The sequence below is a fragment of the Lytechinus variegatus genome, chromosome 5 (genome assembly GCF_018143015.1).
Source record: "Lytechinus variegatus isolate NC3 chromosome 5, Lvar_3.0, whole genome shotgun sequence".
Classification (NCBI taxonomy): domain Eukaryota; kingdom Metazoa; phylum Echinodermata; class Echinoidea; order Temnopleuroida; family Toxopneustidae; genus Lytechinus; species Lytechinus variegatus.
Window position 1 is genome coordinate 9,335,692 of NC_054744.1, and position 26,523 is coordinate 9,362,214.

General features: G+C 34.5%; 1 protein-coding gene across 1 annotated transcript in view; it reads left to right on the forward strand.

Annotated features, from left to right (window-relative positions):
• Nucleotides 1–26,523, forward strand: part of LOC121415220 (spatacsin-like) — a 59,177-nt gene that overhangs the window by 12,971 nt on the left and 19,683 nt on the right. The window contains exons 10-30 of the mRNA XM_041608391.1: nucleotides 1,549–1,792; nucleotides 1,972–2,181; nucleotides 2,734–2,840; nucleotides 3,748–3,893; nucleotides 6,096–6,260; nucleotides 7,082–7,151; nucleotides 7,628–7,796; nucleotides 8,749–9,014; nucleotides 9,747–9,855; nucleotides 10,838–10,997; nucleotides 13,188–13,395; nucleotides 13,800–13,907; nucleotides 14,931–15,076; nucleotides 16,441–16,641; nucleotides 20,685–20,792; nucleotides 21,678–21,876; nucleotides 22,652–22,863; nucleotides 23,307–23,444; nucleotides 23,851–24,024; nucleotides 25,231–25,368; nucleotides 25,781–26,084. Coding sequence (XP_041464325.1) covers nucleotides 1,549–1,792; nucleotides 1,972–2,181; nucleotides 2,734–2,840; nucleotides 3,748–3,893; nucleotides 6,096–6,260; nucleotides 7,082–7,151; nucleotides 7,628–7,796; nucleotides 8,749–9,014; nucleotides 9,747–9,855; nucleotides 10,838–10,997; nucleotides 13,188–13,395; nucleotides 13,800–13,907; nucleotides 14,931–15,076; nucleotides 16,441–16,641; nucleotides 20,685–20,792; nucleotides 21,678–21,876; nucleotides 22,652–22,863; nucleotides 23,307–23,444; nucleotides 23,851–24,024; nucleotides 25,231–25,368; nucleotides 25,781–26,084 — 3,582 coding nt within the window. The remainder of the gene's footprint in view (nucleotides 1–1,548; nucleotides 1,793–1,971; nucleotides 2,182–2,733; nucleotides 2,841–3,747; nucleotides 3,894–6,095; nucleotides 6,261–7,081; nucleotides 7,152–7,627; nucleotides 7,797–8,748; nucleotides 9,015–9,746; nucleotides 9,856–10,837; nucleotides 10,998–13,187; nucleotides 13,396–13,799; nucleotides 13,908–14,930; nucleotides 15,077–16,440; nucleotides 16,642–20,684; nucleotides 20,793–21,677; nucleotides 21,877–22,651; nucleotides 22,864–23,306; nucleotides 23,445–23,850; nucleotides 24,025–25,230; nucleotides 25,369–25,780; nucleotides 26,085–26,523) is intronic.

Below are 26,523 nucleotides of genomic sequence, written 5' to 3' on the forward strand. Positions count from 1 at the left end.
TCATTCGCCTCTTTAGTGATCAATCATACGAATTATATTACAAAAAGTTAACGAATATAAAACCCAGGCTATCAGTTTTAATGAATACAAGGTGTCATGACATCCTACAAGATGTGAACATCATAAACCAAATACAAAAAATATAAATGAAGTGTGCAATTTGAAATAAATATGTGAAAAATACAATAGTATGTTACAATTTAACAGAATATTTGACACGGGTGATGTGAAACTTTGCCTTGTGTTATGGCAACATTTCTTTCTATTTTTCCAAAAATATGAAAATGTTTGACAATCAAGTCATATTCATGAAAGTTCATCTGTGTTGGTAAAAGATAATGATTTGGTTGAACTTCTGTTCACAACACAAAAAACAGAAAAATAACGAAGAGTTACCTCAAAATTTTCAAGTCATTATTTTTTGTATATTCTAATTTGTCAGGGTGGCCTCATCGGTTATACAACCAGGGGCCCATTGCAGTAAGAGTTGCAATCAATCACAACTCTAAAAACATTCGCAACTTGATTTTCAACCAATCAACAGCGCGCATTTGGGACTTGCGATTGATTTTTTGGCTTGCGTTTAAATGCAACTCTTTCTGCAACGGGCCCCTGTTGTTCTTGAGGGTCCTGAGATAAACAAAAAATCAATTTATGTGATATTTTTTAAACAGTATATCAAGTAAAATGGTATACAGATATCTCATACAATTTGATATGATATCTGAAAATACAATCAAGCAAAGTGACAAATATAAAACAAAGACAAAATTTAATTACAAAAAAAGTTACTGTATCTTGAACTGTCCCTGAAAGGAGAACATAGGTGGTGAAAATATGAGGATGTCAAGAAAAATAATGCAAAGTTAAAGCAACCAGAAACTACTACATACAATGTTAATCAGAAAGAGTGCAAAGTCAGGAGGAAAGGTGACTTGAAACTGTATATTGTTCTATTAATTAAGAATAATTCGAGTGTCGTTAATGTAAGGAAGAGTATAAATCAATCAATGTTCTTATTATGATAGACTGAATATGAAAGCAGATATAAGCTATGCTGAAGACATGATTACATTTCAAAAGTAATTTACGTGGTATTTGTAAAAAGAAAGAAAAAAATTAGTACATTAGTATTTAGATGACATGCTTATGTCAAGTGGGAAGAAGAAGAATATAAATTAGTTATGATAAAGCAGGTCTTACATGTAGGTGTAGGGGTCTTAGGGAAATGAATGAGAGTTTACTCTTGGTTTCGTTTAGTAATTTGTTGCTAAGTGCCTTGGTTTTGAGTTTCATTGTTAAGAAGACTATTATTGGATAAAATCAAAATTGAAAAGTCAATTCTCTAGTTGCATTGTTGGATTCACACCATGGATTGGAGTCGTTTGTAACGAGACCTCAATCGCGATCAGCCCCTGAATACTTTAATTCTGTGGGAAATTAATGTGCACTAGGCCTTGTGTGATAATTGTTTGCTGTAATCAACTGAAGTCTTCATTGAACATTCCCTAATTCTATTTAAATCAGAATCCAAATTCTGTCTTTCAGATCCCTCCATTAACTACAATCTAAGAGCAGATTCGGCTTGGTCCTACCTGACGTCACACCACCACTGGGATCAGCTTAAGCTCTGGATTAGATCCAGCTTATCTCTTAATCCTGATCTGTTACCTCCATCTATGGAAGCGGTAAACCCATGGTTACAAGATCTCCAGCTAATCCCCAGAGTGGTTCACAGTATGGGATCCTGTTTGCCCGATCTTAGGGAGAAAATCCTAGATGAATTGGCGAGGTTAGTTAGCAATCTTTGCCTAATTGAATCATTTTAGAAGCAGTGAAAGATGATTGAATTTAGAGTTCATTGTCTGGCTGGCAACATGTTTTATTTTTGTCACATTTGAAATCCTCTTTTCTTCAAGGAAAATGATCTAATCATTGTGTCCGTTCCCTTTTGAAATAAAACTTCAATAGGCATGGGATCTTCAGCTCTTCTGAACTGGCAACCTTTGACCTTTTAACCCGACGTCTGAGCAGCACACAGCAGCTGTTCCAGCATCCGCACCCGCTGGGTCAAAGGTCGGAAACGGTGTCCGTGCTGCCATCATACAAGCAGTGGTTCCTGGATACTTGTATCAAGAAGAAGTTGCCAGGGCTGTTGTATGCCTTCTTAGATTTCTACAGGTACGTGCATACATGATAATTAATAAAGGAATTCTGCCAAAATCAAATCCTTTGAGACCACAGAAATCCCTTCAATTTTGGAAAAGTTTGAGTCAGAGGAGGTTATAACACGCATTTTTAATAACTTGTTCTTAAAAAATAAGTTTGACTTTGGTTTCGTTTTATGAATATTCAACTTAAAGAAGATCATAATAAAAAAGAAAGAATTAATACTCGAGTTGCAATGTAAAGCAAGGACTCCTCTTTAACACATTGTCAATTTTGTACAAAACTCTTCACGGTAAGGCACCAGTCTACATTCAGGATCTCTTACAATTGAAGTCATCAGCTTATGTGTCTTACAGCCTATGTAGTTTAAAAGATAACACACTCTTGAAATATCCTTCTGGATGGTCAAATCCTACCCTTGGTGATAGAGCATTTACATGTGCGGCTCCCAAATTATGGAACTTAAATCCAAGTTGATCTGATGCTTCAGAAATACTGTATATTATTATATTTATTATAACTAACAGATACCCGATATCTTGTTTTCTCATTTTACATCTTTAGTTTATGCCTTTCAGAGAATGAAGTGATGAGTCTTCAGCTACCCCTAGCCCACTGTCCCTGGCTTGAAATCATGCTACATTTCAGATGGATTGGTAGACAGGCAACAGGTTAGAACCATAGAGATGATCAGGGTTGAGATGGTGATGGTGGTGATGATGATGATGCTGGTGGTGATGATGCTGGTGGTGGTGATGATGATGATGATGATGATGATGATGATGGTGGTGGTGGTGGTGGTGGTGGTGGTGATGATGATGGTGATGATGGTGATGATGGTGGTGATGGTAATGATGGCGGTGGTGGTGGTGATGATGATTATGGTGGTTTTGATATGATATTTATGATGCCGATGATGAAGATGATGATGATGGTGATGGTGATGGTGATGGTGGTGGTGGTGGTGGTGATGATGATGATGATGGTGATGGTGATGATGGTGGTGGTGGTGGTGGTAATGATGGCGGTGGTGGTGGTGATGATGATTATGGTGGTTGTGATATGATATTTATGATGCCGATGATGAAGATGATGATGATAATGATGATGATGGTGATTATGGTGATGATGTTGATGGTGGTGTTGATGAAGATGATGGTGGTGGCGGTGGCGGTAGTGATGATGATGACGATGATGATGATGATGGTGGTGATGATGATAATGATGGTGATGACAATAATGATGGTGGTGATGATGATGGTGGTGACTATGATGATGTGGTGGTGGGGAAAATGGTGGTGATAGTGGTGATGATGATGATGATGATGATAATTACGATGATGATGATGATTCTCCCCTGAAATTACCAAATTTGTTCTGAGTCTGTTTTTATCAAATAATTTTCACTTCTCTCCTAGATATTACTGTATTTCTAGGACTTTCAATTTAATTAGTTTACAATCTATTCTTGGAAGTTTGCTTTGTTACATGTATGTACTCCTTGTTCATGTATGTGTATTTAAGTAAATTTATAAACATTGTACATGTAGCTGTCACCAATTTACACTTTTTTTACAGATCCATCATTGGTTTTCCAAGCTAGTCTTTCTAATGCAAGATTGTTGATGCAAGTCACACAGCCAACCATATCGGGGCTCCTGGAGTCTGGATACCCGATTATTGCCATAGCAACGCTACTCTATGCACCGGGATCCATTCCAGAGGTGAGTGAAAAGAGAAGTAAAGGAGAAATGATAGAAATTAAGAGAGACAATTTCAAGATCAGGATTTATTTCCAACCAAGCACAAGACATCTTGTACAAATATACCAGGCTTTGAGTATTATAGTGAGGTATGACTCATCTGGCCTTGGACTGGCAAATACTATTCTTTTCTCTTAGGGGTGTCTCTCAGAGAAATTTTTTTTAATATTGCCAGTCCAAACAAGGATGAGTAATTCCCACTTATACTGTAACAATAAACACATGGTATATGTATTTTTATACAGTGCATCCCACAAAAAACGAAACCGAGATTAACGGATGGTTTATCATAACTTAGGCACAAATTACTTAGATTATTTCTCATTCACGCATGAGTGAGGAAAAACAATTTGAAGAGGGGATACCAAAAAGTCATTTGGCGGGCTGTATCTGGGTTTCCAAAAGGAAAACCACATTTCTAAAAAGTTCAATATCTGCTCTTTAATTTGATACCTCAATTAAAGAAAATGGTCAAGAAATAAAGTTCTGGTTATTTGAAATAAGGCTTGAATTTCAATAATTTCATAAAATGAAGAGGTTTTACAGGCTAGCGTTCAAACTCACTCGACACTCCGTTTTGTTGACGATCAGCCATGCATTAAGTCTTTTTGAACCGGTGAAAACATGTTTATTTGATGAAATTATGGAAATACAAGCATTGTTTCGAGGGAACATAACTTTTTTACTTCTTGACAATTTTTTGTGATTAAGGTATCAAATAAAAGAGCAGATATTTAACTTTTTAGGCATGTGATTTTCTTTTTGAAATTCAGATACCCCCCCGCCAAATAAGTTTTTGGTATCCTTTCTTCAAATTGTTTTTGCTCACTCGTGCGTGAATGAGGAATAATCTGAGTAATATCAGATGAAAGAGGAGATTCTAAGCTTTACATTGGTAGGTCATTTGTCTATTGTATTTGTGATTAAGTTATGATAATTCATCTTTTCATCTCGGTTTCGTTTTTTCTGGGACGCACTGTATATATAACAATAACATGTTTTTCCCAAATGGCTCAAGCACTCACAATTTCAATTTCACATACAAAGAAATAAACAATAACAAACATATAAAATGAAGGCAGTTGCCTGAAACAAAAAGTTTTTAGGGACTTCTTGAATGATTTGATTGTTCGGGATTGTCTTAATGTGAAAGGGAGTTTGTTCCATTGAGGATGAAACATTGAAGGTTCTATCTCCGGTCTGTTTTCGTTTAATGGGATATGTCCGTTTAAGTGGGTCTTCAGAGGATAAGGGACTTATCCCTTTTTTTTTAGGGGGGTTGCCATTGGTCCACATCCCCACTCTGCACTAATTTCTTCAGCCACTTGAAAAAAGGGCATACAAAACACTTACACATGAGTGAACATGGCATGAACAGAATTTAAAGAGAAGGAAAGCTTGAGGCAAGCACATATGATAAAAATACAACATATCACATGAACTCTTCATCAGGATAATTGATGAGTTCAACAAGCTTTTGCTTTTCTAGGGGATCCCATTGATCCCTCCATTTTCTCAAATCTTTATAATGTTTATGATAATCTGCTCTTATAAATGTTACTTTATTTCACTTATGGATAATATATCAATACATTCTACCTCCCACAGTGTATATTGTTTTTATAAGTTTCACTTGCAAATGTCATTATCATTATAATTATACAACCATTTTATTTTGTTCTGTTAAACATGAAATAAAATAGTTTGAATAATAGCAGTGTTTTTAATTAGAAACATGCGTTAAATATAAATCTTCTTGGTGGAGTCCCCATTGTTTTGGTTGGTAATGATAATGACTGGCATTTATATAACACTTTATCAATCTACGGCTGCTCAAAGTGCTTCACAATTATTATTACCCGATCACTGGATTCATAGCATTTTAAGCAGCCTGTTAGGCGCACACTTGCTAACCCGGCCACAATTTCCCTACCGGTACCCAATAAGCACCTGGGTGAGAGTGGCAAAGTGTGGATGGACGCCTTGCCAAAGGACGCTAGGCCACGGTGGGATCGAACACACGACCCTCTGATTACAAGGCGAGAGTCGGAACTTCCACAGTGCTTAGTATCCCCCCACCCTTGCTCCCACCTCTATACTGTATCTCTAAGAAATGTTTTCCCTTTATTTGATAGCTTTCTAATTATATTATACTTTTTCCAGGCTCTTAGCCCAGCAAGCAATGATGAAGAGAGACTATGGAAGCTGGATGGTGACAAACTCCAGCAGGCTTTACGTCCTTACCCCAAGCTGCTCTCTGCCGTCTTCCCGCCCTCTAGCATCGATGGCATCAAGCCTCAAGACATCACAGTTTATCAACTCCTGCAGGTAAATCAAACATGAATGTGCTGCTCAAAAATTAGTGAACCCTGCCAGAGAATAAATATATTTAAAGTGTTCAAGTTCTACCATGTTTTAGATATTTAATTGTGAAGTCGGGTGATAAAATATTAAATTTTAATTAAGTTAATTAATATAGTACATGTAGACCTACATTCAGTTAAGTTTCTTTCTCAGGGCTCACCAAATATTGTGTTGCCTCGTCTACATTCCACGCTCGACCTGACGGTGTGCATTTTTGTGGTGTGGTCCACTCAATTATGAGAACAACTGTATATGTACATCCCATTCTGTTTTATAAATGTGTCAAGCAAATTGATGTATTTATTTTTTCAAGCGCTCAAATTCTTTCCCTTCAAGTTGTGAACGTTAGAATAATTTACCTGAAGATCTTTTTCATTTGGAATATGTTTGTTTGCTCAATCCAGGATCCATGCCTCCAAAATTGTCAGATTTTGTTTGTGATGTTATGAGGAATATATTGTATGAGTGCAAATGAAACCAATAAAATAACAAAGCATAATCAAACTTTTGTACAGTTCGATTTAATCTGATGAAGACTGCCCTATGCCTGGTGGGGTCTGTTGAAAATGCATGTTGTAGCAAAAATCTACTTTAAGATGTTGTGCATTTGGTTTATCATGAGTTCAAATTCCAAACACAATTTCAAATTGATGTATTTTTTGTACCAGACACTAAAATTATTATATTAACTATTAAAATAATTATAGTTTCGCTGTTGAATGATCTTGCTCTAATGATCTACTCTACGAGGGAATGAAACAAACGATTGTACAATATCTTTTCAGGGAAATTGCCCGTTTGACCCCAGGAAGCTCTTCCTCTGGCAAAGCACCAATAAGGTCATCAACCCAGAAGGTAAACATTTATTTTTAGGGAAATACTTTGCTGTATTTGTTATCCTTTTCTCTCAGTATTTGTGTATACATGTAATTTGATGTATATTTTGAAGTAGAAGTCTTTCAAAGTTGATTAAATGTACCCTTCTCTTTTATCACATCTTCCCTTTCTCACTCTCTATAATCTTATCCCCTATTTCCTCTATATTATTTTTTTACTGATTGAAATTTTCATTCTTTAATCTTATTTTGTTGAACCTGTTCTTATTCCAAAGGATATATATTCTTATTTTTTAACTTATATATTCATCATTTATGAAGTAGGGCCAATAAAATACTTTGCTAAACGTCACTGCGAGTGTGATTGAAGTGGAAACTAATCTAAATCGTGTGAACGTAATCGACTTCTGACCAATCCTAAAGCAAGATTTGAAGTATGTAGAATATAACATCATTTATCATTCTTTTGCGACTACTGTTTCATTTTCGTTTCAGACACAACAAGCGAGATGCCATATTTTTCGGACCCAATCCTGATAGAACGCTACGCATACACCGAAGCGTTCAGCTACACATACTACCTAAGACAGGGTCGGCCATCTTTCGCCTACGTCACGTTTATAACAAGTCTGCTCCAAGAGGGCGCTGCGCTGACAAAGAAAATGTAAGAAATGGAATCTTCAAGCATTCTTTTAAAGTGGCATCGAACAAGAAGTTAATGGAAGAAAGTAGGCTTACTTTAACTTTGGTCATCAGGTTAAGTTTGATATGAGAATAATCTACATGTACGCAAAATGCCATTATTTTGATTCTTAGTCTTTCATAGTTGGTGTAATGAGAAGTCAATCATGCAGCTTATCATATGGAATTTAACCAAATGAACAACGGGAATAGACCAAAGAGTCACGATTGATCTCATCAACCACAACTATGGACGTCCAGCAAAGTCAACAGAATAAAAACATGTTCAAAATATTTTCTAGATATGATGTATATTCATACATTCATCATTCCCTTGAAGATTCAGTGTGATTCTCTTTGTTTACAAGGACATTGAATAGATTTCGTGTTGAAAAAATTATGACACTGATGGATTTCCATACATTTGAGATTGATCAGATCAATAATAAATCTTTGTAAAAACGGGGCCCAGACCTGCACCATGTAACATAATGGGCACCAGTGTACCTGGGAAAAAAAAGTGAGGGAAATTGGTAAAAACTGACTAACTTAAAAGTTACTAGTATTCATATAATTTGGATACAGGATAAATGTAATTTTGAATGCATTTGTAAAATACAAAAGGGTGTGAGTGTTCAGATTTTTTTGTTTTGATTTTCAGCTTTGTACAAAAAGTATGGAAGCTCTTTATATTTTAGATTTTTTCAATACTCTTCAGCTTTTTTCAGATCTTTTTATTTGTGACCACTCACACCCCTGAATACAATCATAAGGAAGTGTATTCTTGCTTGTAAAGACATTCTGAATTCTGTTAAATCTCAAATGCACTATCCATGAAATAAATCATTATTTAGACAAAGACATGTTGAATGAGCCTAAAGATATGTACAACACTGATACAAATGACTTGTAATTCTTTATATTTCTATCATTAGATTATTTGAGGTATACGTGAAAGCCTACACGACCGCACTCCGTCATTTCCCCAACCGCTCCATCTGTGCCGCCTGTACCGCTTACATTGAGATGCTGGGCAGGGATAGCTTGTCCCTTCGTATTGACCTCCAGACCGCAAGGACCATTGCTGACCATCTCAAGGGTCAACTGACCCATGCTAGCAGGTCAAATGTCAAAGGTCAACAAGGGGTCGGTCTTGAGAAGAGCCTAAAGGAGAAGAAAGAGACAGTGGAAAGAGATATAGGTGAGGAGGGAGCACAAATTTTGAATAAGTTTTTGCTTCTAATCTGTTTGCTTCAACAAATTACGTTTTGATGTATATAATTTCTAGAACTAACAATGAGGAAAGCCTTTAAACTGAAATAATGATTTCTTTTAGGTAATCCCCAGGCATTGGTTACTCTTTACTTTGGTGTTATTCATATATAAGTTTCCTTGATAATTTGTTGTCATGTCGATATACATTGTCTTATATTCCTGGAAATCAATTTAACACTGGATTCTGTTATAACTTAAAATTGAAATTTGTTACCTCAGCTAAAATTTACATGTAATCTTTGAGAGGAATGACAGTTGTGGTAACAATCACAAAATGAGTTTGAATAGAATATTCAAATGAATTTGAAAATAAATATATAATAAATAGAAAATATAAGTAGTAAATATGTGCCAAATGGCTCTGGACAAAAATGTGCAATTGCTGAGAAATCGACATAAGAATGATTGCATTCCATCAAATGTTGGGTATTTTTCCAAGCAATATTCATACACTGTTCCACTTTTGCGTTTCTGTGTTAGTCATTTTTCAGCTAAGAATTCATGCTTTCACAGTGGTAAATTTATGAAAATGTACAAAATTTAGATCTATTACAGGGTGACAATTAACCTTGATTTGAAAATGCTTTCTTGTGAAATGATTGTTTGCTGCAACTTAATTCTTTATCTTTAATTTATTTCTTTCTTTTGTAATTCATAGTGAATCTCATGATGTCCTGTGTGAAAGGCAGTGAATTGTGTTGCAAAACTGTCTTGCGAAAACTAGAAGAAGCTCTCACAAGCCACATTGATCAGGAGGCAATCGAGAGGTTTGTCTGCTCTGAATATACAGTGCATTCCACAAAAGGGGAGCCTTATTTTTAGGGATTTCTATCAAAATTAGTGTTTTTAGGGGTCAAATATTGGCCCTAACTCCTGGAATATCTTTGGTATTCCATTCTGAGCCATCCAATATGATATGATTATTGTCAATGGATGTTCTTCCAGTGGTGTGCATAAATTTCCAAGGGGTATCAACATACAACATTCCCTCATAGTTCTTAATGCAATGAGGACAGATACCAGAGCTGCCAAGTACATGTAGTACTGATTTTCCATATTTAGTACTGAAAATAGAGAAGAATACTGATGGTTTCATGCAAATACTAATTTATTAAGTTTCAGTTTATGTGTTGTCCCATGGTATTCCTGTGAAAATACTAATTTCCTCACCAAAATACTCATTTTCAGCCTTGAAAATACTGAAATGTTCTTGTTCAGGTTAGCAGCTCTGAGATACTGAGCCATGTGAATATGAAAGGGATTTCCCATCCAACATGGAACTGTCCCTTTGACAAATAGATTTTGATTTGATTTTATTTATTTTCTTTTTCTACACTCATATCATTTATTTGTATAATACATTTTTTTCCATTAAGAAGCAATCAGCATGAAGGAGAGAGAAATATCACTTTAATGGGGCGTTGCAAGAAACTTGCGATCAATTGCAAGTCTATTTTGTTCTCGAAATCAAGCATATGCCATGCAATTGATTGCAAATTAGTGAATGACTGCTAATCTGCTCCATAAAAGAAGGAGTGTAATCTGATTTGCTCTAGCTAGAAGTGATCAATCGATTGTAAAATTGCAACACAATATTTGCGATTGATTGCAAATATTATCTTGAAACACCCCCTAAGAAACAGAAATAAAGATTTCTTTCTTTTTTTAAGTTATATTTAGAATTATTTTCATAAGGGCATACGGTTTTAAAGGTGACATTAATGATACTATTGTTATTATTTTTATTAGGGTTAGCTGGAAGGCTGCTGAGGAATGGAACTTAGCAGTGATGTTCTGTCGTCTCCATGGTATTGCCATGACAACGGTCTTCCCCATGGAATGTACCAGAGCAGACAACTGGCTTTTGTTCATTTGCTTTGTCCAAACACACCAGTTTCCAAAGCAACAGGTATTTGATAATAAAATGTTAGAACATCCTATTTTTAAAAATTGTTTTATTGATTTCATGATCATCATGATAACAAACAAATAAAAAGAAATTATTCCTATTACTTTGTGTTAAATGATGTAGGTATTTTTGAGTAATGTGAAATATCAAATAACACAAATTGCTAATATGAACAATTTAATGAAAAAAATATTCAAGATATTCTAATTCAGTTCTTACAACATATGAAGAGTTTAGTTGCAAAAGGGGTTAGGTCCACTTTGGGCCCTTCCGAGAAAAACCATGTTTTTTAATTCTCACTTATCGCAATATTCTTATGAGAAACTAAATTGTCATGATGTACTACCCTATCATGTGAACATAAAATTGGGTATAAAAGAAAAATCTATACATTGAGACATAAAAATCAAATTTGATGAATAATGGACCTAACCCCTTTTGCAAGTGAGCTCTTCATATATCAACATAAAACTGACAGGTACTTTCGCACATATCTTTTTACACTTAAATTACAAGTAAAAAGATAGCTCTAAGACACAATGGCCTGTATTGTGAACATTTGTTTAATCTAAACTCTAATCTAAAGTGGTGGCTTAACTATGGATGGCCAATTAGAATATAAATCACCAATGGCACAGTTTATCGGCTCATTTTACTCTCAAGCCATTCATAACTATCTTGGAATAGAAATTTAAATAGATTTCTGCATCATAAATCATGGGAGAAGAATAGAGTGGTCATAAGAAACAGACAATGAAAACAAGATTTTAGCATTTTAGGCTTCCCATAATTTTAGTTCCGAATGGACCCATGTTCTGATTTCAACCGTACTTGATAATTTGGGCGTAAGCATTTAAATGGAAATTATTTTATTTTCATTTAATTTATTGGTTTTTGCAACATTTTTCATAACAAAAATCTGGACATGAAATTCTTTTAGAAAAATATACTTTAAAGGACAAGTCCACCCCTACAAAAACAAAAAGCCATCCTATTTATTGTGTAACAGAAAATACCATTTAAATTGTTTATTTATGTATGAATATTTGATGATTTATGTGCAAAATTTTGTTCATTAAATTAAAGGTCAAGTCAACCTCAGAAAAATGTTGATTTGAATAAAAAGAGAAAAATTCAACAAGCACAACACTGAAAGTTTCATCAAAATCGGATGTAAAATAAGAAAGTTATGGCATTTTAAAGTTTCGTTTATTTTCAACAAAATAGTTATATGAACGAGCCAGTTACATCCAAATGAGAGACTTGATGACATGACTCACTCACTATTTCTTTTTTGTTTTATTATATGAAATATGAAATATCTTGATTTTCTCGTCATTGTCATGTAAAATGAAGTTTCATTCCTCCCTAAACACGTGGAATTCCATTATTTTAACATTTTGTGCTTCAGGCAAGGAGGTCCTAATTGTTAAAATCCTAAGAATTGAAATATGTAATTCAAACAATAAAAAACAAAAGAAATAGTGAGTGAGTGACGTCATCAACTCTTTTATTTGGATGTAACTGGCTCGTTCATATAACTATTTTGTTGAAAATAAGCGAAACTTTGAAATGTCATAACTTTCTTATTTTACATCCGATTTTGATGAAATTTTCAGCATTGTGCTTGTCTGATTTTTCTCTATTGATTCAAATCAACATTTTTCTGAGGTTGACTTGACCTTTAATTTAATGAACAAAATTTTGCACATAAATCATCAAATATTCATACATAAATAAACAATTTAAATGGTATTTTCTGTTACACAATAAATAGGATGGCTGCAAGGGTCGTCACAAAAGCAAAGCTTGAAAACGTGACAGTCCTGAAAACTTGCCAAATAATTGTATGTACTGTCATAAAACGTGCAAGTGCATGAATGGACTGGGAGCGGGGGGGGGTGCTTGGCTGAGAACAAAATTTTAAAAAATGATAGCCTTGTTATTGTTTAATTTTCAATTCATACAGACAAAATTCTAGACAAGAGTCAATGTCTCATTAGAATAATAATGATAACAATAATATTTAAAAAAACCTTTCAATTTGTTAGGTGTTGGTTTAATTGCAATTCTTTTATGGCGCGTTTAAAGGAATAAAATGATCTGGCCTGCTTGAGTGAATCTGGCAATGTTTTCCAAATTAAGAAGTAGTGGTGGAGCATTGAGACGATTTCCATTGCCCTTCCACAGGTTCTTGACCTTGTGAAGTCGTTCAAGAGCAGCACCATCCGAGAGCACATGAGCCACGCCCTCTCCCATCTCCAGTATGGCCCCGCCCCTTCGCAGGACAGCGAAACGGCATCCCAAGGAGGCGTGGCCAGTGTCAGGTCTAGACTGCCAATCAAAGACTACAGGACTGCCTACTATACCAAGATGGGATTCCTCAAGGACTGCACAGGTACGGTGTGTGGAGTTTATGGCCCAAATTCACAAAGGTGGTTTTTAAAACCGTTGGTTGAACCTGTGGTGTGTGCTTAAAAATTATGCTTAATTTATGCTGATTTATGCTAGGTACAAGAAGAGATTCTAAGCTTTTGAATGATAGGTCATTTGTCTATTGTACATGTGATTAAATAAATCATTGATAGATCTCTGTTTCATTTGTGTGTGTGTGTGTGATGCACTGAAAATATATAATGCTTATTATAAAATACTATGAAGTATGAAGACATATACAGTGAAGAGAAAAGTTTTTCTTGGATACAATACCTCCATCAAATGTTTAATTTAAATCCAAGTGCATGTATCACACATTTTAGAAAGATTGCATTGCATAATAAGTTTATTTCACCCTTCTTGTAGATGCCTCTGGAGAAACAAGTGACACAGAAGACGAAGAATATAAGTCTGGAAGTAGACTGGAGGCATCGCAGGAGGATGCTTCATCTACTGATGCTGATACTGTAATAGGTAACTTTTGAAATTCCCTTCAGTGATAGTCCTAAGTATAGTGGAAGTCAAACCTTGTTGTGATTAAGAAAATACTGCATACTTTTTATAAAGAAGCTTAATGTGTGAATGCTTTATTCTGGAATTGCATGTACTTCAAAGAATCTTTATAATATGGGTTTGTCAGAATTTAATTTATGTACATTTTGTTCTTCCTTCACATCTTTTTTAAGGACTGCCCTGTAACTCAATAATTTATTTGAAACTTCCAAACCTTTTTGGAACAATTAGGTGTATTTGAATAAGAGATTATTTTTGTTTGGTGGCCTAGACGCTCAATACTCTACTGTGAACCGTTATATTCTTTACACTATATTTTATTTTTTCCACACGTGAGGGTGATCAGTTGTTTTATAGCTCTTTTAAGAACGTATTGAAACGCTTTAGGGTTCTCAGCCAAAAACATCATAATTTTGTTTTATCATTAGATAATAGTATACATGTGCAGTTGTTGCAAACATGTTAGCTTCATGATTTTTCTGTAAATTGAATTGCTTTCTTGTTTGATTTTGAATAAAATCTTTCCATGAAAGAAAGAAAATTCATGTCTATTTTCTTAGCAGTTAGCAAGAAATTGAATAGATATTGACTTTATATTGATTTGATTCGATTTATTATTCTCTTCTGCATGCATGTACGTATATAATTCTTATAAAACATTTTTATAATATTGAGCAAACATGAAATTGCTTACCGTTTTGTACAAAAAATATCATTCAACACACACAAAAAAAAGTGATCCACTACCAATATATTACATTCACAATTTGCAGGAGAATCATTTTCATCATTAGCAGACTGCTTGAAAAAAATGACAACTCTAGATTCAAACTCAATAAAGTGATGACATGTAATTGATCTATTTAACATTATTTACCCCCAAAAAAGGAAAGCAAGAAGATTTATAGAGAACAATTGATATCTATGAGATAAATACATGTAAAAAAAGAAATATTTGGATTTTTTCTTTTTTGTTTTATTCAGATCATGAATTGAGAGGAGATGTGACCCACGAGTTGTTTGAGATTATATTCACCTGCGGGAATCATTCAGTTGCTTGGAAAGCTTTCCTGTCTTATGCCATCCACTTACAACAGCCGGTCCTGGCTGTGATTGCAGCCTGTCATCAGGTAATATACAGATAAATAAAGGGGAATGAAACCTTTGGAATAAATAGGCTTGTGTCGAAACAGACCCGATTTTGGTATAAAATGTAGTAGAATTTGATGCTATTATTGAAACATCGATTATCTTACTGTGTAATGTTCTAAATCATTGCACGAATACCTATGTTCAAATCTGTGACAATGCTATCACCCTTCTTAGAATAAAAGCAAATTTAATATCTACATGACGTCATAGCAGTTGTACGATTGGCTACGATTTGAAACTACATGTAATTTGGCATTTACTTCAAAATAAAGGCTTGTAATCTTTTACATGTATAATGGTTATATTAGTATTCTTTAAATTAATTTTAACTTCAAATAAAATGATATTTTCCATTCACATTTTCAGAAAATGAACAACATGCGATCTGTTCCAAAATCGGATCGCAAACAGTCGTAAGGTGTGATGTGGCCTTTAGGAAAACAACTTCTCATGCATGGAATGATCTTAATATCTCAAGATATAAATCTTTGTATCTTTCTGCTAGGCAATCACTAAGATCAGTGCTAAAAAAGGGCCAATTTTAAAGAAAAATAAAAATCATTACTGATAGAGGGCACTAGATACCTATGAGCTTAAAGGTCAAGTCCATCCCAGAAAAAAGTTGATTTGAATAAATAGAGAAAAATCAAATAAGAATAATGCTGAAAACTTCATCAAAATCGGATGGAAAATAAGAAAGTTATGACATTTTTAAGTGTCGCTTATTTTCCCCAAAACAGTTCTATGCTCAACTCAGTGATATGCAAATGGGAGAGTTGATGATGTCACCTCCTTTATGTCACTATTTCTTTTGTTTTCATTGTTTGAATTATACAATTTCCATTTTTTTACGGATTTGACAATTATGACCATCTTGTTTGAACCACAAAATGTTAAAACAATTAAATTCCACATGTTAAGGGAGGAATGAAACTTTGCTCACATGACAATAAGGAGAAAATTCAAATATTTCACATTTCATGTAATAAAATACAAAAGAAATAGTGAGTCGTTGATGTCATCGGTCCCCAAGTTTGCATGCTGACCAGGATGTGCATATAAATGTTTGGTTAGATTTAGCAAAACTTTAAAATGTCATAACTTTCTTATTTCAGATCCAATTTTGATAAAATTTTCAGTGATATTCTTTTCTTTTTCTATTCAAATCATCTATTTGTTTGGGTGGACTTGTCCTTTAAGATATTATTTTGAGAAAAGAGATTCTACTCATAATGCACTTGTAAAACTTTAATGCTTGGTGATACTTACATCATGGACCCTTAAACAAAGCTTTAGATGGGCTTTAATCTATTTTTTAAATGATAATCTCCCCCCCCCTTAGGGTGCAAATATTTTGGATTGTTTATGTTCCTGGCTCTATACGTCACTCTCTGATGACCCCAATCTGGAGAAGGTCCTAGGTTCAAGCTCCCTCTACAAGAACCACTCCTGGAGCCTGGATCAGCTTCGGGATCTCATCGATATCGCCATGGCGACAGGCAGGGTCAAACTTCTCACCAAAGGATTTCAAATATATGACAATGTGAGTGGTTTCCGTTTTACTCAAATTTGGTCTCCAGAAGTCTACTTTCTTGTGCAGTGATATTGTAGATTAATGGTTCAAGTGATTCCATGTATACTTGAAAATGTGAGTGATGTAAAAATTTGGTAACATTGAAGTCTATTTCTTTTTATGGCAGTGTTATTGTAGATTAATACTTTTACTCAGTTCTTAGTTACAAATTTACCAAACTATTTGTACATAATATGTCAGTGTGCCTTTTATTTATCTCTAGTGTTTGTTGAAAAATATTGTCTGGTTTCCAGGGTCATTCCTACATTTAATAGTCCAGGATAGGCCCCATAGAAACTTGACCAAACCTTGTTTTTTTATATATACAATATTTTTTGATGGTTTCTTGTCAATTCGAGGGTGCTGATTACGAATCTGAATGATGCCACTCGTGTAACCTTGAGCATTTTCCGCAAATTGGCAAAATCCAATATGGCCGCCAAAATATGCAAATTACCCATAAAAATCCTAAAATTGTCCGCACATTGGCTATGAAATGCATGGAAGCGTGTGGCAGGAGTAAAATACACTCTGAAAAAATATTTTTTGACAAAATATTTATTTTCCTGATATTCAAAATGGCCGCCATAGTCCATTGTATACTCTATTATGTACAATATGAATAGGGAAAACTAATTTTTACAAAAATGAGCACTAAACCGCAAAAATCGCGATATATGAACGAAGTAATATTATGCAAATCATCATTACTAACGAGATATATCATTTATTATGTCATAAATGGGAACATTTCTGCATTTTGATGTCTAAAATGGCCGCCACTGGCCCAAACAGTATTGCGTACAATGGCAATGGGGGCCAAAAAATTCACAAGAGTGATCACTAAAATGCATATTATTAAGATTAAACGAGTGGAATAGTGACTAAAAACATAATTGTTAACGAAATATATTATTAATATGCCATGTATGTGATGAATGTTGTATTTAGATATTCAAAATGGCTGCCAAAGGCCCTAAAAGCATTATCCACAATGAGAAAGTGGGGCAAAGAAATCACAAGAGTGATCACTAAAATGCATATTATATGTGATAAATTCATGGGATACTGTTTAAAAACGTATTTTCTAACGAAATACATCATTCGGGTTTAAAGTTTTTGTTAAATACTGTATTTTTACTTTCAAAATGGCCGCCAGAGACATTAACAGTCTTATGCACAATGCAAAGTGGGAAACCAATATTCACAAGAGTGAGCACCATAAATGCAGATATTAGTGATCTATGAGTAAAATATTGTCTGAAAGCATAATTTCTATTAAGAGATATCATTTATTATGCCAGATAGGTGATAGATACTGTTATTGGAAAGTCAAAATGGCCGCTACAGGCCCTACGATATTATACACAATGTGAATGGGAACAAATTATTTCAGCATAATTTGGCTTTGCTTGGCCAATTGGGGATGTATGAGTGAAATATCGTCTGAAAACATGATTTATAACAAAATATATGATATCTTATGTAATTTATGTGATGAATGCTGTATTTTGACATTCAAAATGGCCGCCATAATCCCTATATTGATCATGTACAATGCGAATGGAGAAACTAATTTTCACAAGAGTGAGAATCATGAAATGCATATGACTGTGATATACGAGTAAAAATATTGTCTTAAACATGATTTCTAACTAAATACATCACATATTGGTTGTGGAGGTTATGAATGCTGTACTTTGAAATCCAAAATGGCTGCAATAGGTCCTAAAAGTATTATGTACATTGTAACATTAGACATATAATTTTGACAGAATTTGGCTTTGTTTGACTCTAAATATTGCCTATTATTGTGAATTTTAATGCAAGGGTGAAATATTGTCTAACACCATGGTTTCTAACGAGATATATCATAATGTTGTGTATTTAAGGTGATAAACACTGCATTTTTAAATTGAAAATGGCCAACATAAGCCCTTATCGTATAATATACAATTTTAGTGTAGACAAATAATGTTCACAAAAAGGGCAAATGGCAGCCATTTTGTATGTTGAAATACAGTATTTATCACACAAATTACATAAGAGATGATATATTTTGTCATAAATCATGTTTTCAGACGATATTTCACTCATACATCACCATTTGGCCAAGCAAAGCCAAATTCTGATGAAATAATTTGTTCCCATTCACATTGTGCATAATATCTTAAGGGCCTGTAGCGGCCATTTTGATTTTCCAATAACAGTATTTATCACCTAACTGGCAGAATAAATGATATCTCTTAATAGAAATCATGCTTTCAGACAATATTTTACTCATAGATCACTAATATCTGCATTTATGGTGCTCACTCTTGTGAATATTGGTTCCCACTTTGCATTGTGCATAAGACTGTTAATGTCTCTGGCGGCCATTTTGAAAGTAAAAATACAGTATTTAACACAAACTTTAAACCTGAATGATGTATTTTGTTAGAAAATACGTTTTTAAACAGTATCCCATGAATTTATCACATATAATATGCATTTTAGTGATCACTCTTGTGAATTTTTTTGCCCCTTATTCCCATTGTGCATAATGCTTTTAGGGCCTTTGGCAGCCATTTTGAATATCTAAATACAACATTCATCACATACATGGCATATTAATAATATATTTCGTTAACAATTATGTTTTTAGTCACTATTCCACTCGTTTAATCTTAATAATATGCATTTTAGTGATCACTCTTGTGAATTTTTTGACCCCCATTGCCATTGTACGTAATACTGTTTGGGCCAGTGGCGGCCATTTTAGGTATCAAAATACAGAAATATTCCCATTTATGATATAATAAATGGTATATCTCTTTAGTAATAATGATTTGCATATATCACTTCGTTCATACATCGCGATTTCTTTGCGGTTTAGTGCTCACTTTTGTGAAAGCTAGTTTTCCATATTCATATCGTACATAATATAGTATACAATGGACTATGGCGGCCATTTTAAATATGAGGAAAATAGATATTTTGTCAAAAATTGTTTTTTCAGGGAGTATCTCACTCCTGCCACACAATTTCATGCATTTCGTAGCTAATGTGCGGACAATTTTAGGATTTTTATGGGTAATTTGCATATTTTGGCGGCCATATTGGATTTTGCCAATTTGCGGAAAATGCTCAAGGTTACACGAGTGGCATCATTCAGATTCGTAATCAGCACCCTCGAATTGACAAGGAACCATCAAAAAATACTGTATATATAAAAAAACAAGGTTACGCCTCTTCTATCCTGGACTATAAATGAAAGCTGCCTATTGTATCAATGGTAATCATTAGGAGGGCTATTACATTACATTAAGGCTTGGTCCCACTGCACTTACGGATGTATAACGGAAAATAATTTTTCCATCATTTGGAAAATGTTATGTATCCGTTGTGTACTCTTTGCATATATGTTTCATACACTCTATATCCATGAGCGTCCATCCACTGTGATTTCATTTTTCGCCCATTTTGTCCATTGTCTGGAGCTGATGAAAACAGATGGAGCCACCCCGAAATTGTTTTTGTTTGCCCTATCCAGTGGGACCAGGCCTTTATTTGTAGGCATCCATTCAATTTTCTAATTATGTAAGAAAGGGAAAATTACTAAATGTCGCCATTTTGAGGAGTGAAAACAGATATATCTACATGTAGATCAATGAATAGATGGCTTAACGGGAAGTGATTTGTTGAAGAGTTTCCTTATTGTCAAATCTGAAAAAAAATTAAAGTATTATGCAGTTCGTACAATGAAATACCCCCCAAAAAATAGTGATTGAGTGAAACCATGGATTCTCATTTGTATAATGAAGGGTTGTGCATATAACTGTTTTTTGAAAAATATATGGAGGTTTAAACTGTCATAACTTTTACAGTTTTACATCCAGTTTTGAAGAAATTGATGATGAAATTTTAAGAAGTGTTAAGCCTGTGTGATATTCTATTTTTATTCAAATCTACATTTTGTTGGGGTGGACTTCCCCTATAAAGTAAATGTATCTTTTGTATGCTTTGTATTACAGAGAGGCGTGTTGAACTCGTTTCTTGCTTTCTGTGAAGATTTTCTGCTTCTAAGAGATAGAAATCAGTGCAAGATAGACCTAGAGTTCTTTCATGAAGCCATGCTTACAGTAAGTAATCTACCTTTGAAGAATAATTCATGTGATAGGACTTTAATACTCCAAACATTGAGTAGTTGCAAACGAGGGAATGGTCTGCCGTTAGGGAAATATTCTGCTGGTAGCCTGTGAAAATTCATGCAACTTGCAAAGTTGTGTTTATTAGGTTACCAGTAATAGCATTCTACAGGCATATATAATTCATTCACTTAATATATTTTGTTTCAGATTTCAATTTTGAACAATAAAATATGGATTTCATTTTAAAAATATAATAAAAGATGTACTTTATAAGGGCCATATTCTTCTCAAGGCTCACAAATTAAAAGAAAGCACACAAAAGAAAACAAATTTACTAAAAACATTGATTAAAAAGAATTATAGAATTTAGGTGTCTTTTTTATTTAATCTTGAATGTTATGACAGTCTTGCTATCAGAGATCTTTGGGGGGGGGGGAATTCCATATCCTGGTTAGCCCCACATATTAATGAAAACCCTCCCCCCCCCCAATTGGTTTACATTTTGGAACTGACTTTATAGAAGACCAGAGTCACTTGAGCATAGAAGCCTAGCTAGTGTGTAGGTGTTCATGAGAGCAGCAACATGTATAAACTGAGTGATTTGCTAGGGGTCCATTTCATAAAACTTTTTATACAGTGTAATAACAAATTTACAATAATTGTTAGAAGCTATTGAAATCTTTCAATGTGATTGGCTGACAGTGATTTTGTTATAAACCTTTTGCATTTGTCGCCATAATTAGTCTTTATGAGACGTCATAGTAGTATAAGAGAACAATCTGTTCCTATGTGATTTAATGTTATGTGTTTAGTGTCAACGTCGTAGTAATATAAGAAAACAATATGTTCCTTTGTGATTTGATTTTATGTTTTTAGTGTCGACGTCGTAGTAGTATGAGAAACCAGCCTGACCCTGGTCCAAGCAGGCCTAGGATTGGCCATCTGGAATGGTTTCAAGAGACGGCCAATCACATTGCTCGTAACATGCTCCTCTCCAGTACCAGCCAATGGGAGATCGGATTTCTACTTGAAGCCTTCACAACCTTGAATTTCTCCAGATGTGTTGATTCTAACGGTGAGCAAATGCAATCAAATCTTGCGTTTAAAATCTTGTTACTGAAAAGATTCTGATATTTCTTCATTCCTTTTTTTGTCAATTATTACAAAAGGTTATGATATACCATGACTATATTTCAAGCAAGTATTGAAAGAATTGTATCTAATTTGATTCAACTTCATTTTGAATTGGAGGAACATATGTTAGTGATCAAATGGTGGACATGCGTTTTGAAAGTATACATGTGCAATGATGGTAAATTTACAAATGATTGAGTTGTCCAAATACTTATAATTTTCATTATTATTATTATTATCATCATTATTATTATCATTATATCATTATTATTGTTATAATTATTATTTTGAAACTTTCCGGGATATCAGTACAACATTTCAATAATTACCATAATTATGCTGGAAACGGAAGTTTAAATAGTGTTGAACCTGTGGATTGAATTTGTGGATAGAGTATGGTACAAATGATTTTATAAACGGGAAAGGCGGGTTGGAGTGACACGGAAGTCCTATGCCAGAATGTGTAATAATGGTTGAGTGGATGCGAAGCATCTTTGATTGAATTAACTTTTCCTTTGATTTGATTGGTTTAGTGGGATTCAATAGAAACCAAATCTACCCCTATTTTACTTTACACTAATTTACATAGAATTGTGGGTGAATAGCAGAATACGGTGATGAGGCACTTGGACCAAACTCAATTCTTAAAATAAAACAGTTTGATCAGAATATTAATCTCAGCCTACATTTTTCTTTCTGTTTATGTGTACATGTAGATCCTAACTACAGCCGTCTATATCATCTCCACAAGAGTCTTCAAGATACGGGGCTAGTGCTCCCAATAACCCAGATGCTTGATTCCCCTGAGGCTATGGTCACTGAATGCAAGGTGTTGCTTGACAGGCTTCAGGCAATGGGAAGGTTTGACCAGGCAAAAGAGTTTGCTACGGCCGCTGGACTCTCTACTGACCATGTGATCATACAAGAGGTCAGGATAAAGATGTTACGCAGTTTGAATGAAAATGATGATGGAGGTGATGATGATAATGATGGTGACGATGATGAAGATGGTGGTGGTGATGATGATGATGATCATGGTGATGGTGGTAGTGGTGATGGTGATGATGATGATGGCATCAGTAGTGATTACAGTGATGATGACTGTGATGGTGGTGACTGTCTCAATGTAAACATCACATGAATGTAATGCATTTTTACTCATTTGTATTACATGCACGAAGGAAGTACAAATATATGTTTTTAATGTGTATTTCAATGTTTAGATAACAAATCTATGCTTTACATATGTACAAAATAAAAGTTTGCATTTGATCATTAGTCAAGACTTTGTTGGACTGACAGGAGATTAAGTCTCTTTGTTCGCTTCTCATCAGTTATTAATCACATTTCCAATTTTATAACCTCCAACAGCTCCTTAGTGACCTTAGGCAGGTCATGAGGTCAGAGGTTGGGAGTACAGTTGCTGGATGCATTGCATTCTGGGTAAAGTGCAACGAAAGGCTGACCAAGGCCAAAGTAGACTATCAATCAGCAGCTGAATTCTTCCAGGTAAAATTGTGTTCAAGAATACTCTGATTTCTCTGATTTTGTTTTGCATCGTCATTTCAATGTTATATTTTTCAATTCATTTCAGAATAAACCAAACCAATAGTCCTTTTCATGACAACATATAAACTATAAAAAATTAAGTATAGATTGTGTGTGTGCTTACTTTTCCTTTATTTTATCTTTGTGTTTTATTTCTAACCTCTCTTAACTTTTGTGAAGGAAAACTGCAGTCTTTCTGCTCGTTTTATCCTTATTCTTTTCAATTTTTTTAATTTTTTGTTTGATTTTACAAAAAAAAACATTAGAAAAGTCCTCAGTTGTACTAAGCATAAACTGTGAATTATTGTTATTATTATTATTTTATTTTTTGTTTATTATTTTAATCTTGTATTGTATTTTTTTCTAGTCTCAATCAGAAGAGAATGAACTGACTGGTGAGAAACATGCCAGAGAGAAAGCTATCTTGCTAGACTTGTCCTACCAGTGGTTATCTCATCCAAAGACTACTGCAACTCAGAGTTCTCTGCGGTCACTCGAACAAAAAGTCTGGCTTTGGAGGCTTAGAGCTGAAGCCGAAAAGGTTGGTGTACTTCCTTAGTTTTGATTTGAACTTGTTTGCAGCTATCGTGTGAAAGATATTTTCATTCTATTCCGATAATTTTGGAAACACTTGCCTGTTTAAAGGGGAAGTTCTTTCTGAAGCAAAGTTTGTTGTAAAAATAGCGGAAATTTTGATAAAAATATTGGTGAAGGTTTGAGGAAAATCTTAAAAGATTAAGAAAGTTATTAGTATGTAAAGTTTTGGATTTGTGATGTCATAAATGAGCAGCTGCCCCATATGTTATGTAATATAAAATGCATTGATGTCATTTTTTTTATGATTCATGATGACTTACATGTATTTTTGTTTTCTTTTTAGAAACGGGTGTGAAATTATTTGTATATTGATTCACTGAAGGTACAGTAAATTCAATTTTCTAAGAAAATGACATTTCATTGATTTTTTTTTAACAATACGATACATGTATGTAAGAAAGCTGCTCACATATGTCAATAATCAAATAATTGAAATTCGAATAACTTTTTTATTCTTTAAAGAATTTCTCTTGAACCTTCAGCAATATTTTTCATTGTTTTTTTTTTTTTGGGGGGGGTTAGTTGCAATAAACTTTTGTTAGGGTGAACTTCCCCTTTAAACAGCAATCACTGGGGTTGATCTGTGTTTCATATTTATTGAATCAATTGATTCAATTAAATGCAATTATGTCATTAGCCAGGAGCAAAAAATCAAACGTTGATTTCAATTGGAACACAGATTACAAATAAATGCATCAGAACAAAGATAATGATACATCCTGTGGATAAAGATATACCCCCCGACTTGACGACTCAGCGAGTAAAAAAAACTTGCACTGCCTGTCTGCTCGAGCACCAATGACATAGCAGCAAGCACACATTGAACAGTAATGATAATATATAGCATTTATGAGGCGCCGATCTGTCTAGTTGCCTAGTCAGTGGCGCATTATATATTACCTCGGCTGTAGCTCCAGCTGCTAAAGGCGCTTGGTGCATTCAAGGAATTAATTCTGCCGGGTACCCATTCACCTCACCTGGGTCGAGTGCAGCACAGTGTGGTAAATTTCTTGCTGACGGAAAACACGCCATGGCTAGGATTCAAACCCACGACCCTCTGTTTGAAAGGCGAGGGTCAGAACCACTAGACCATGACGTGCCCACAGTAGCAAGTTGCCATTAATGTCGTACCTGTCTGTTTTCACTCCAGAAGAGGGCAGTAGACCCGTCTCCATCTTGTCTGGAATCCCATTGTGCAGACTGGACACCCAAGTCTAGAGGTCCTCGAGAGCTCCTCTATGATGTACAACCAATAGATTCACCTGCCTACCAACTGCTCAATGAAGAGGTACGTTGTCGGCTACATGTATGTCCAATAGTCAAATATGTGATTACTGCGTAACTGCCTCATAAATGAAAGATACTGATATATTTCTTGCTCTAAATTTTGTTACAATTCCATTATCTACACCTGTATGTGATAAAAATTTACATTTTTTAGAATCAGACAAATAGTATTATTTGGACTAAAGAAGTCAAGATGGAATTTAAATATTTTAGATAGATCTGGCGATGGGATTGCGATGCATAATTATTTTACATGAACCTCATTCTTCCTTGCTTTATGTAACTTTTTTCTTTCTTTTATTGACTTTTGTACATTCATTTTTTTTTGGTTCATTTTTATGTTCTATGTTAGTAAGGTGATTGGTATATCTGCATTCAATAAAATCATCTTTATTGTTTTTTTTTATTTGTAGGAGAGGTTAGCTCTCAAGGATATGATCGATGGCCTGCTGTCAAGCTGCTGCATCGCCAAAGCCCATAAACTAGCCAGTCAGTTTGGCCACTCCCACCACGATCTCTCCATCACACTGGCATGCCTGCAGCTCATGCAAGGCAAGGTCACACCAGAGGGCATTGACCCTGAGCTGAGGTCAAAGGTCAAGGTATCCAGCAGCAAACCCAAGCTGACCAGGCGGCCCAGTAATCTGACCCTGCTGGGTCCTCCGTCAGGGGTGTACGGTGGTAGATCAAAGAAACAGCTTGGGAGAACACCTAGTAGTAAGTCAGATAGCAAGACTACTTTGAAACAGGATAATGATAATAAGAATATTAATAATAACAATATTAATAATAATAATGATAATGATGATGATGATGATGATGGTGATAATAAGTATGATTATAATTGTAAAAATAACAATAGTAATGCTGATAGTAATAATGATAATAATAATAATATTGATATTAATAATAATGACAATAATGGTAATAATGATGATAATAATGTGCAACATTTCTATAGTGCTTCATACAATGTTTCTTAGCACCGCATACTGTTACCCAGCTTTAGCACCGCTACACCTGGATCAGGTGCTTAATCATTAAAGGAATACCTTTCTACTGGATATCCACTTGCCAACCAGTACGATATTCCCGTATTCAGGCTAGCGGAGCGTTGGCTTTGTGCCCTTGTGTGTTCGCGGCTCATGTGTGTGAT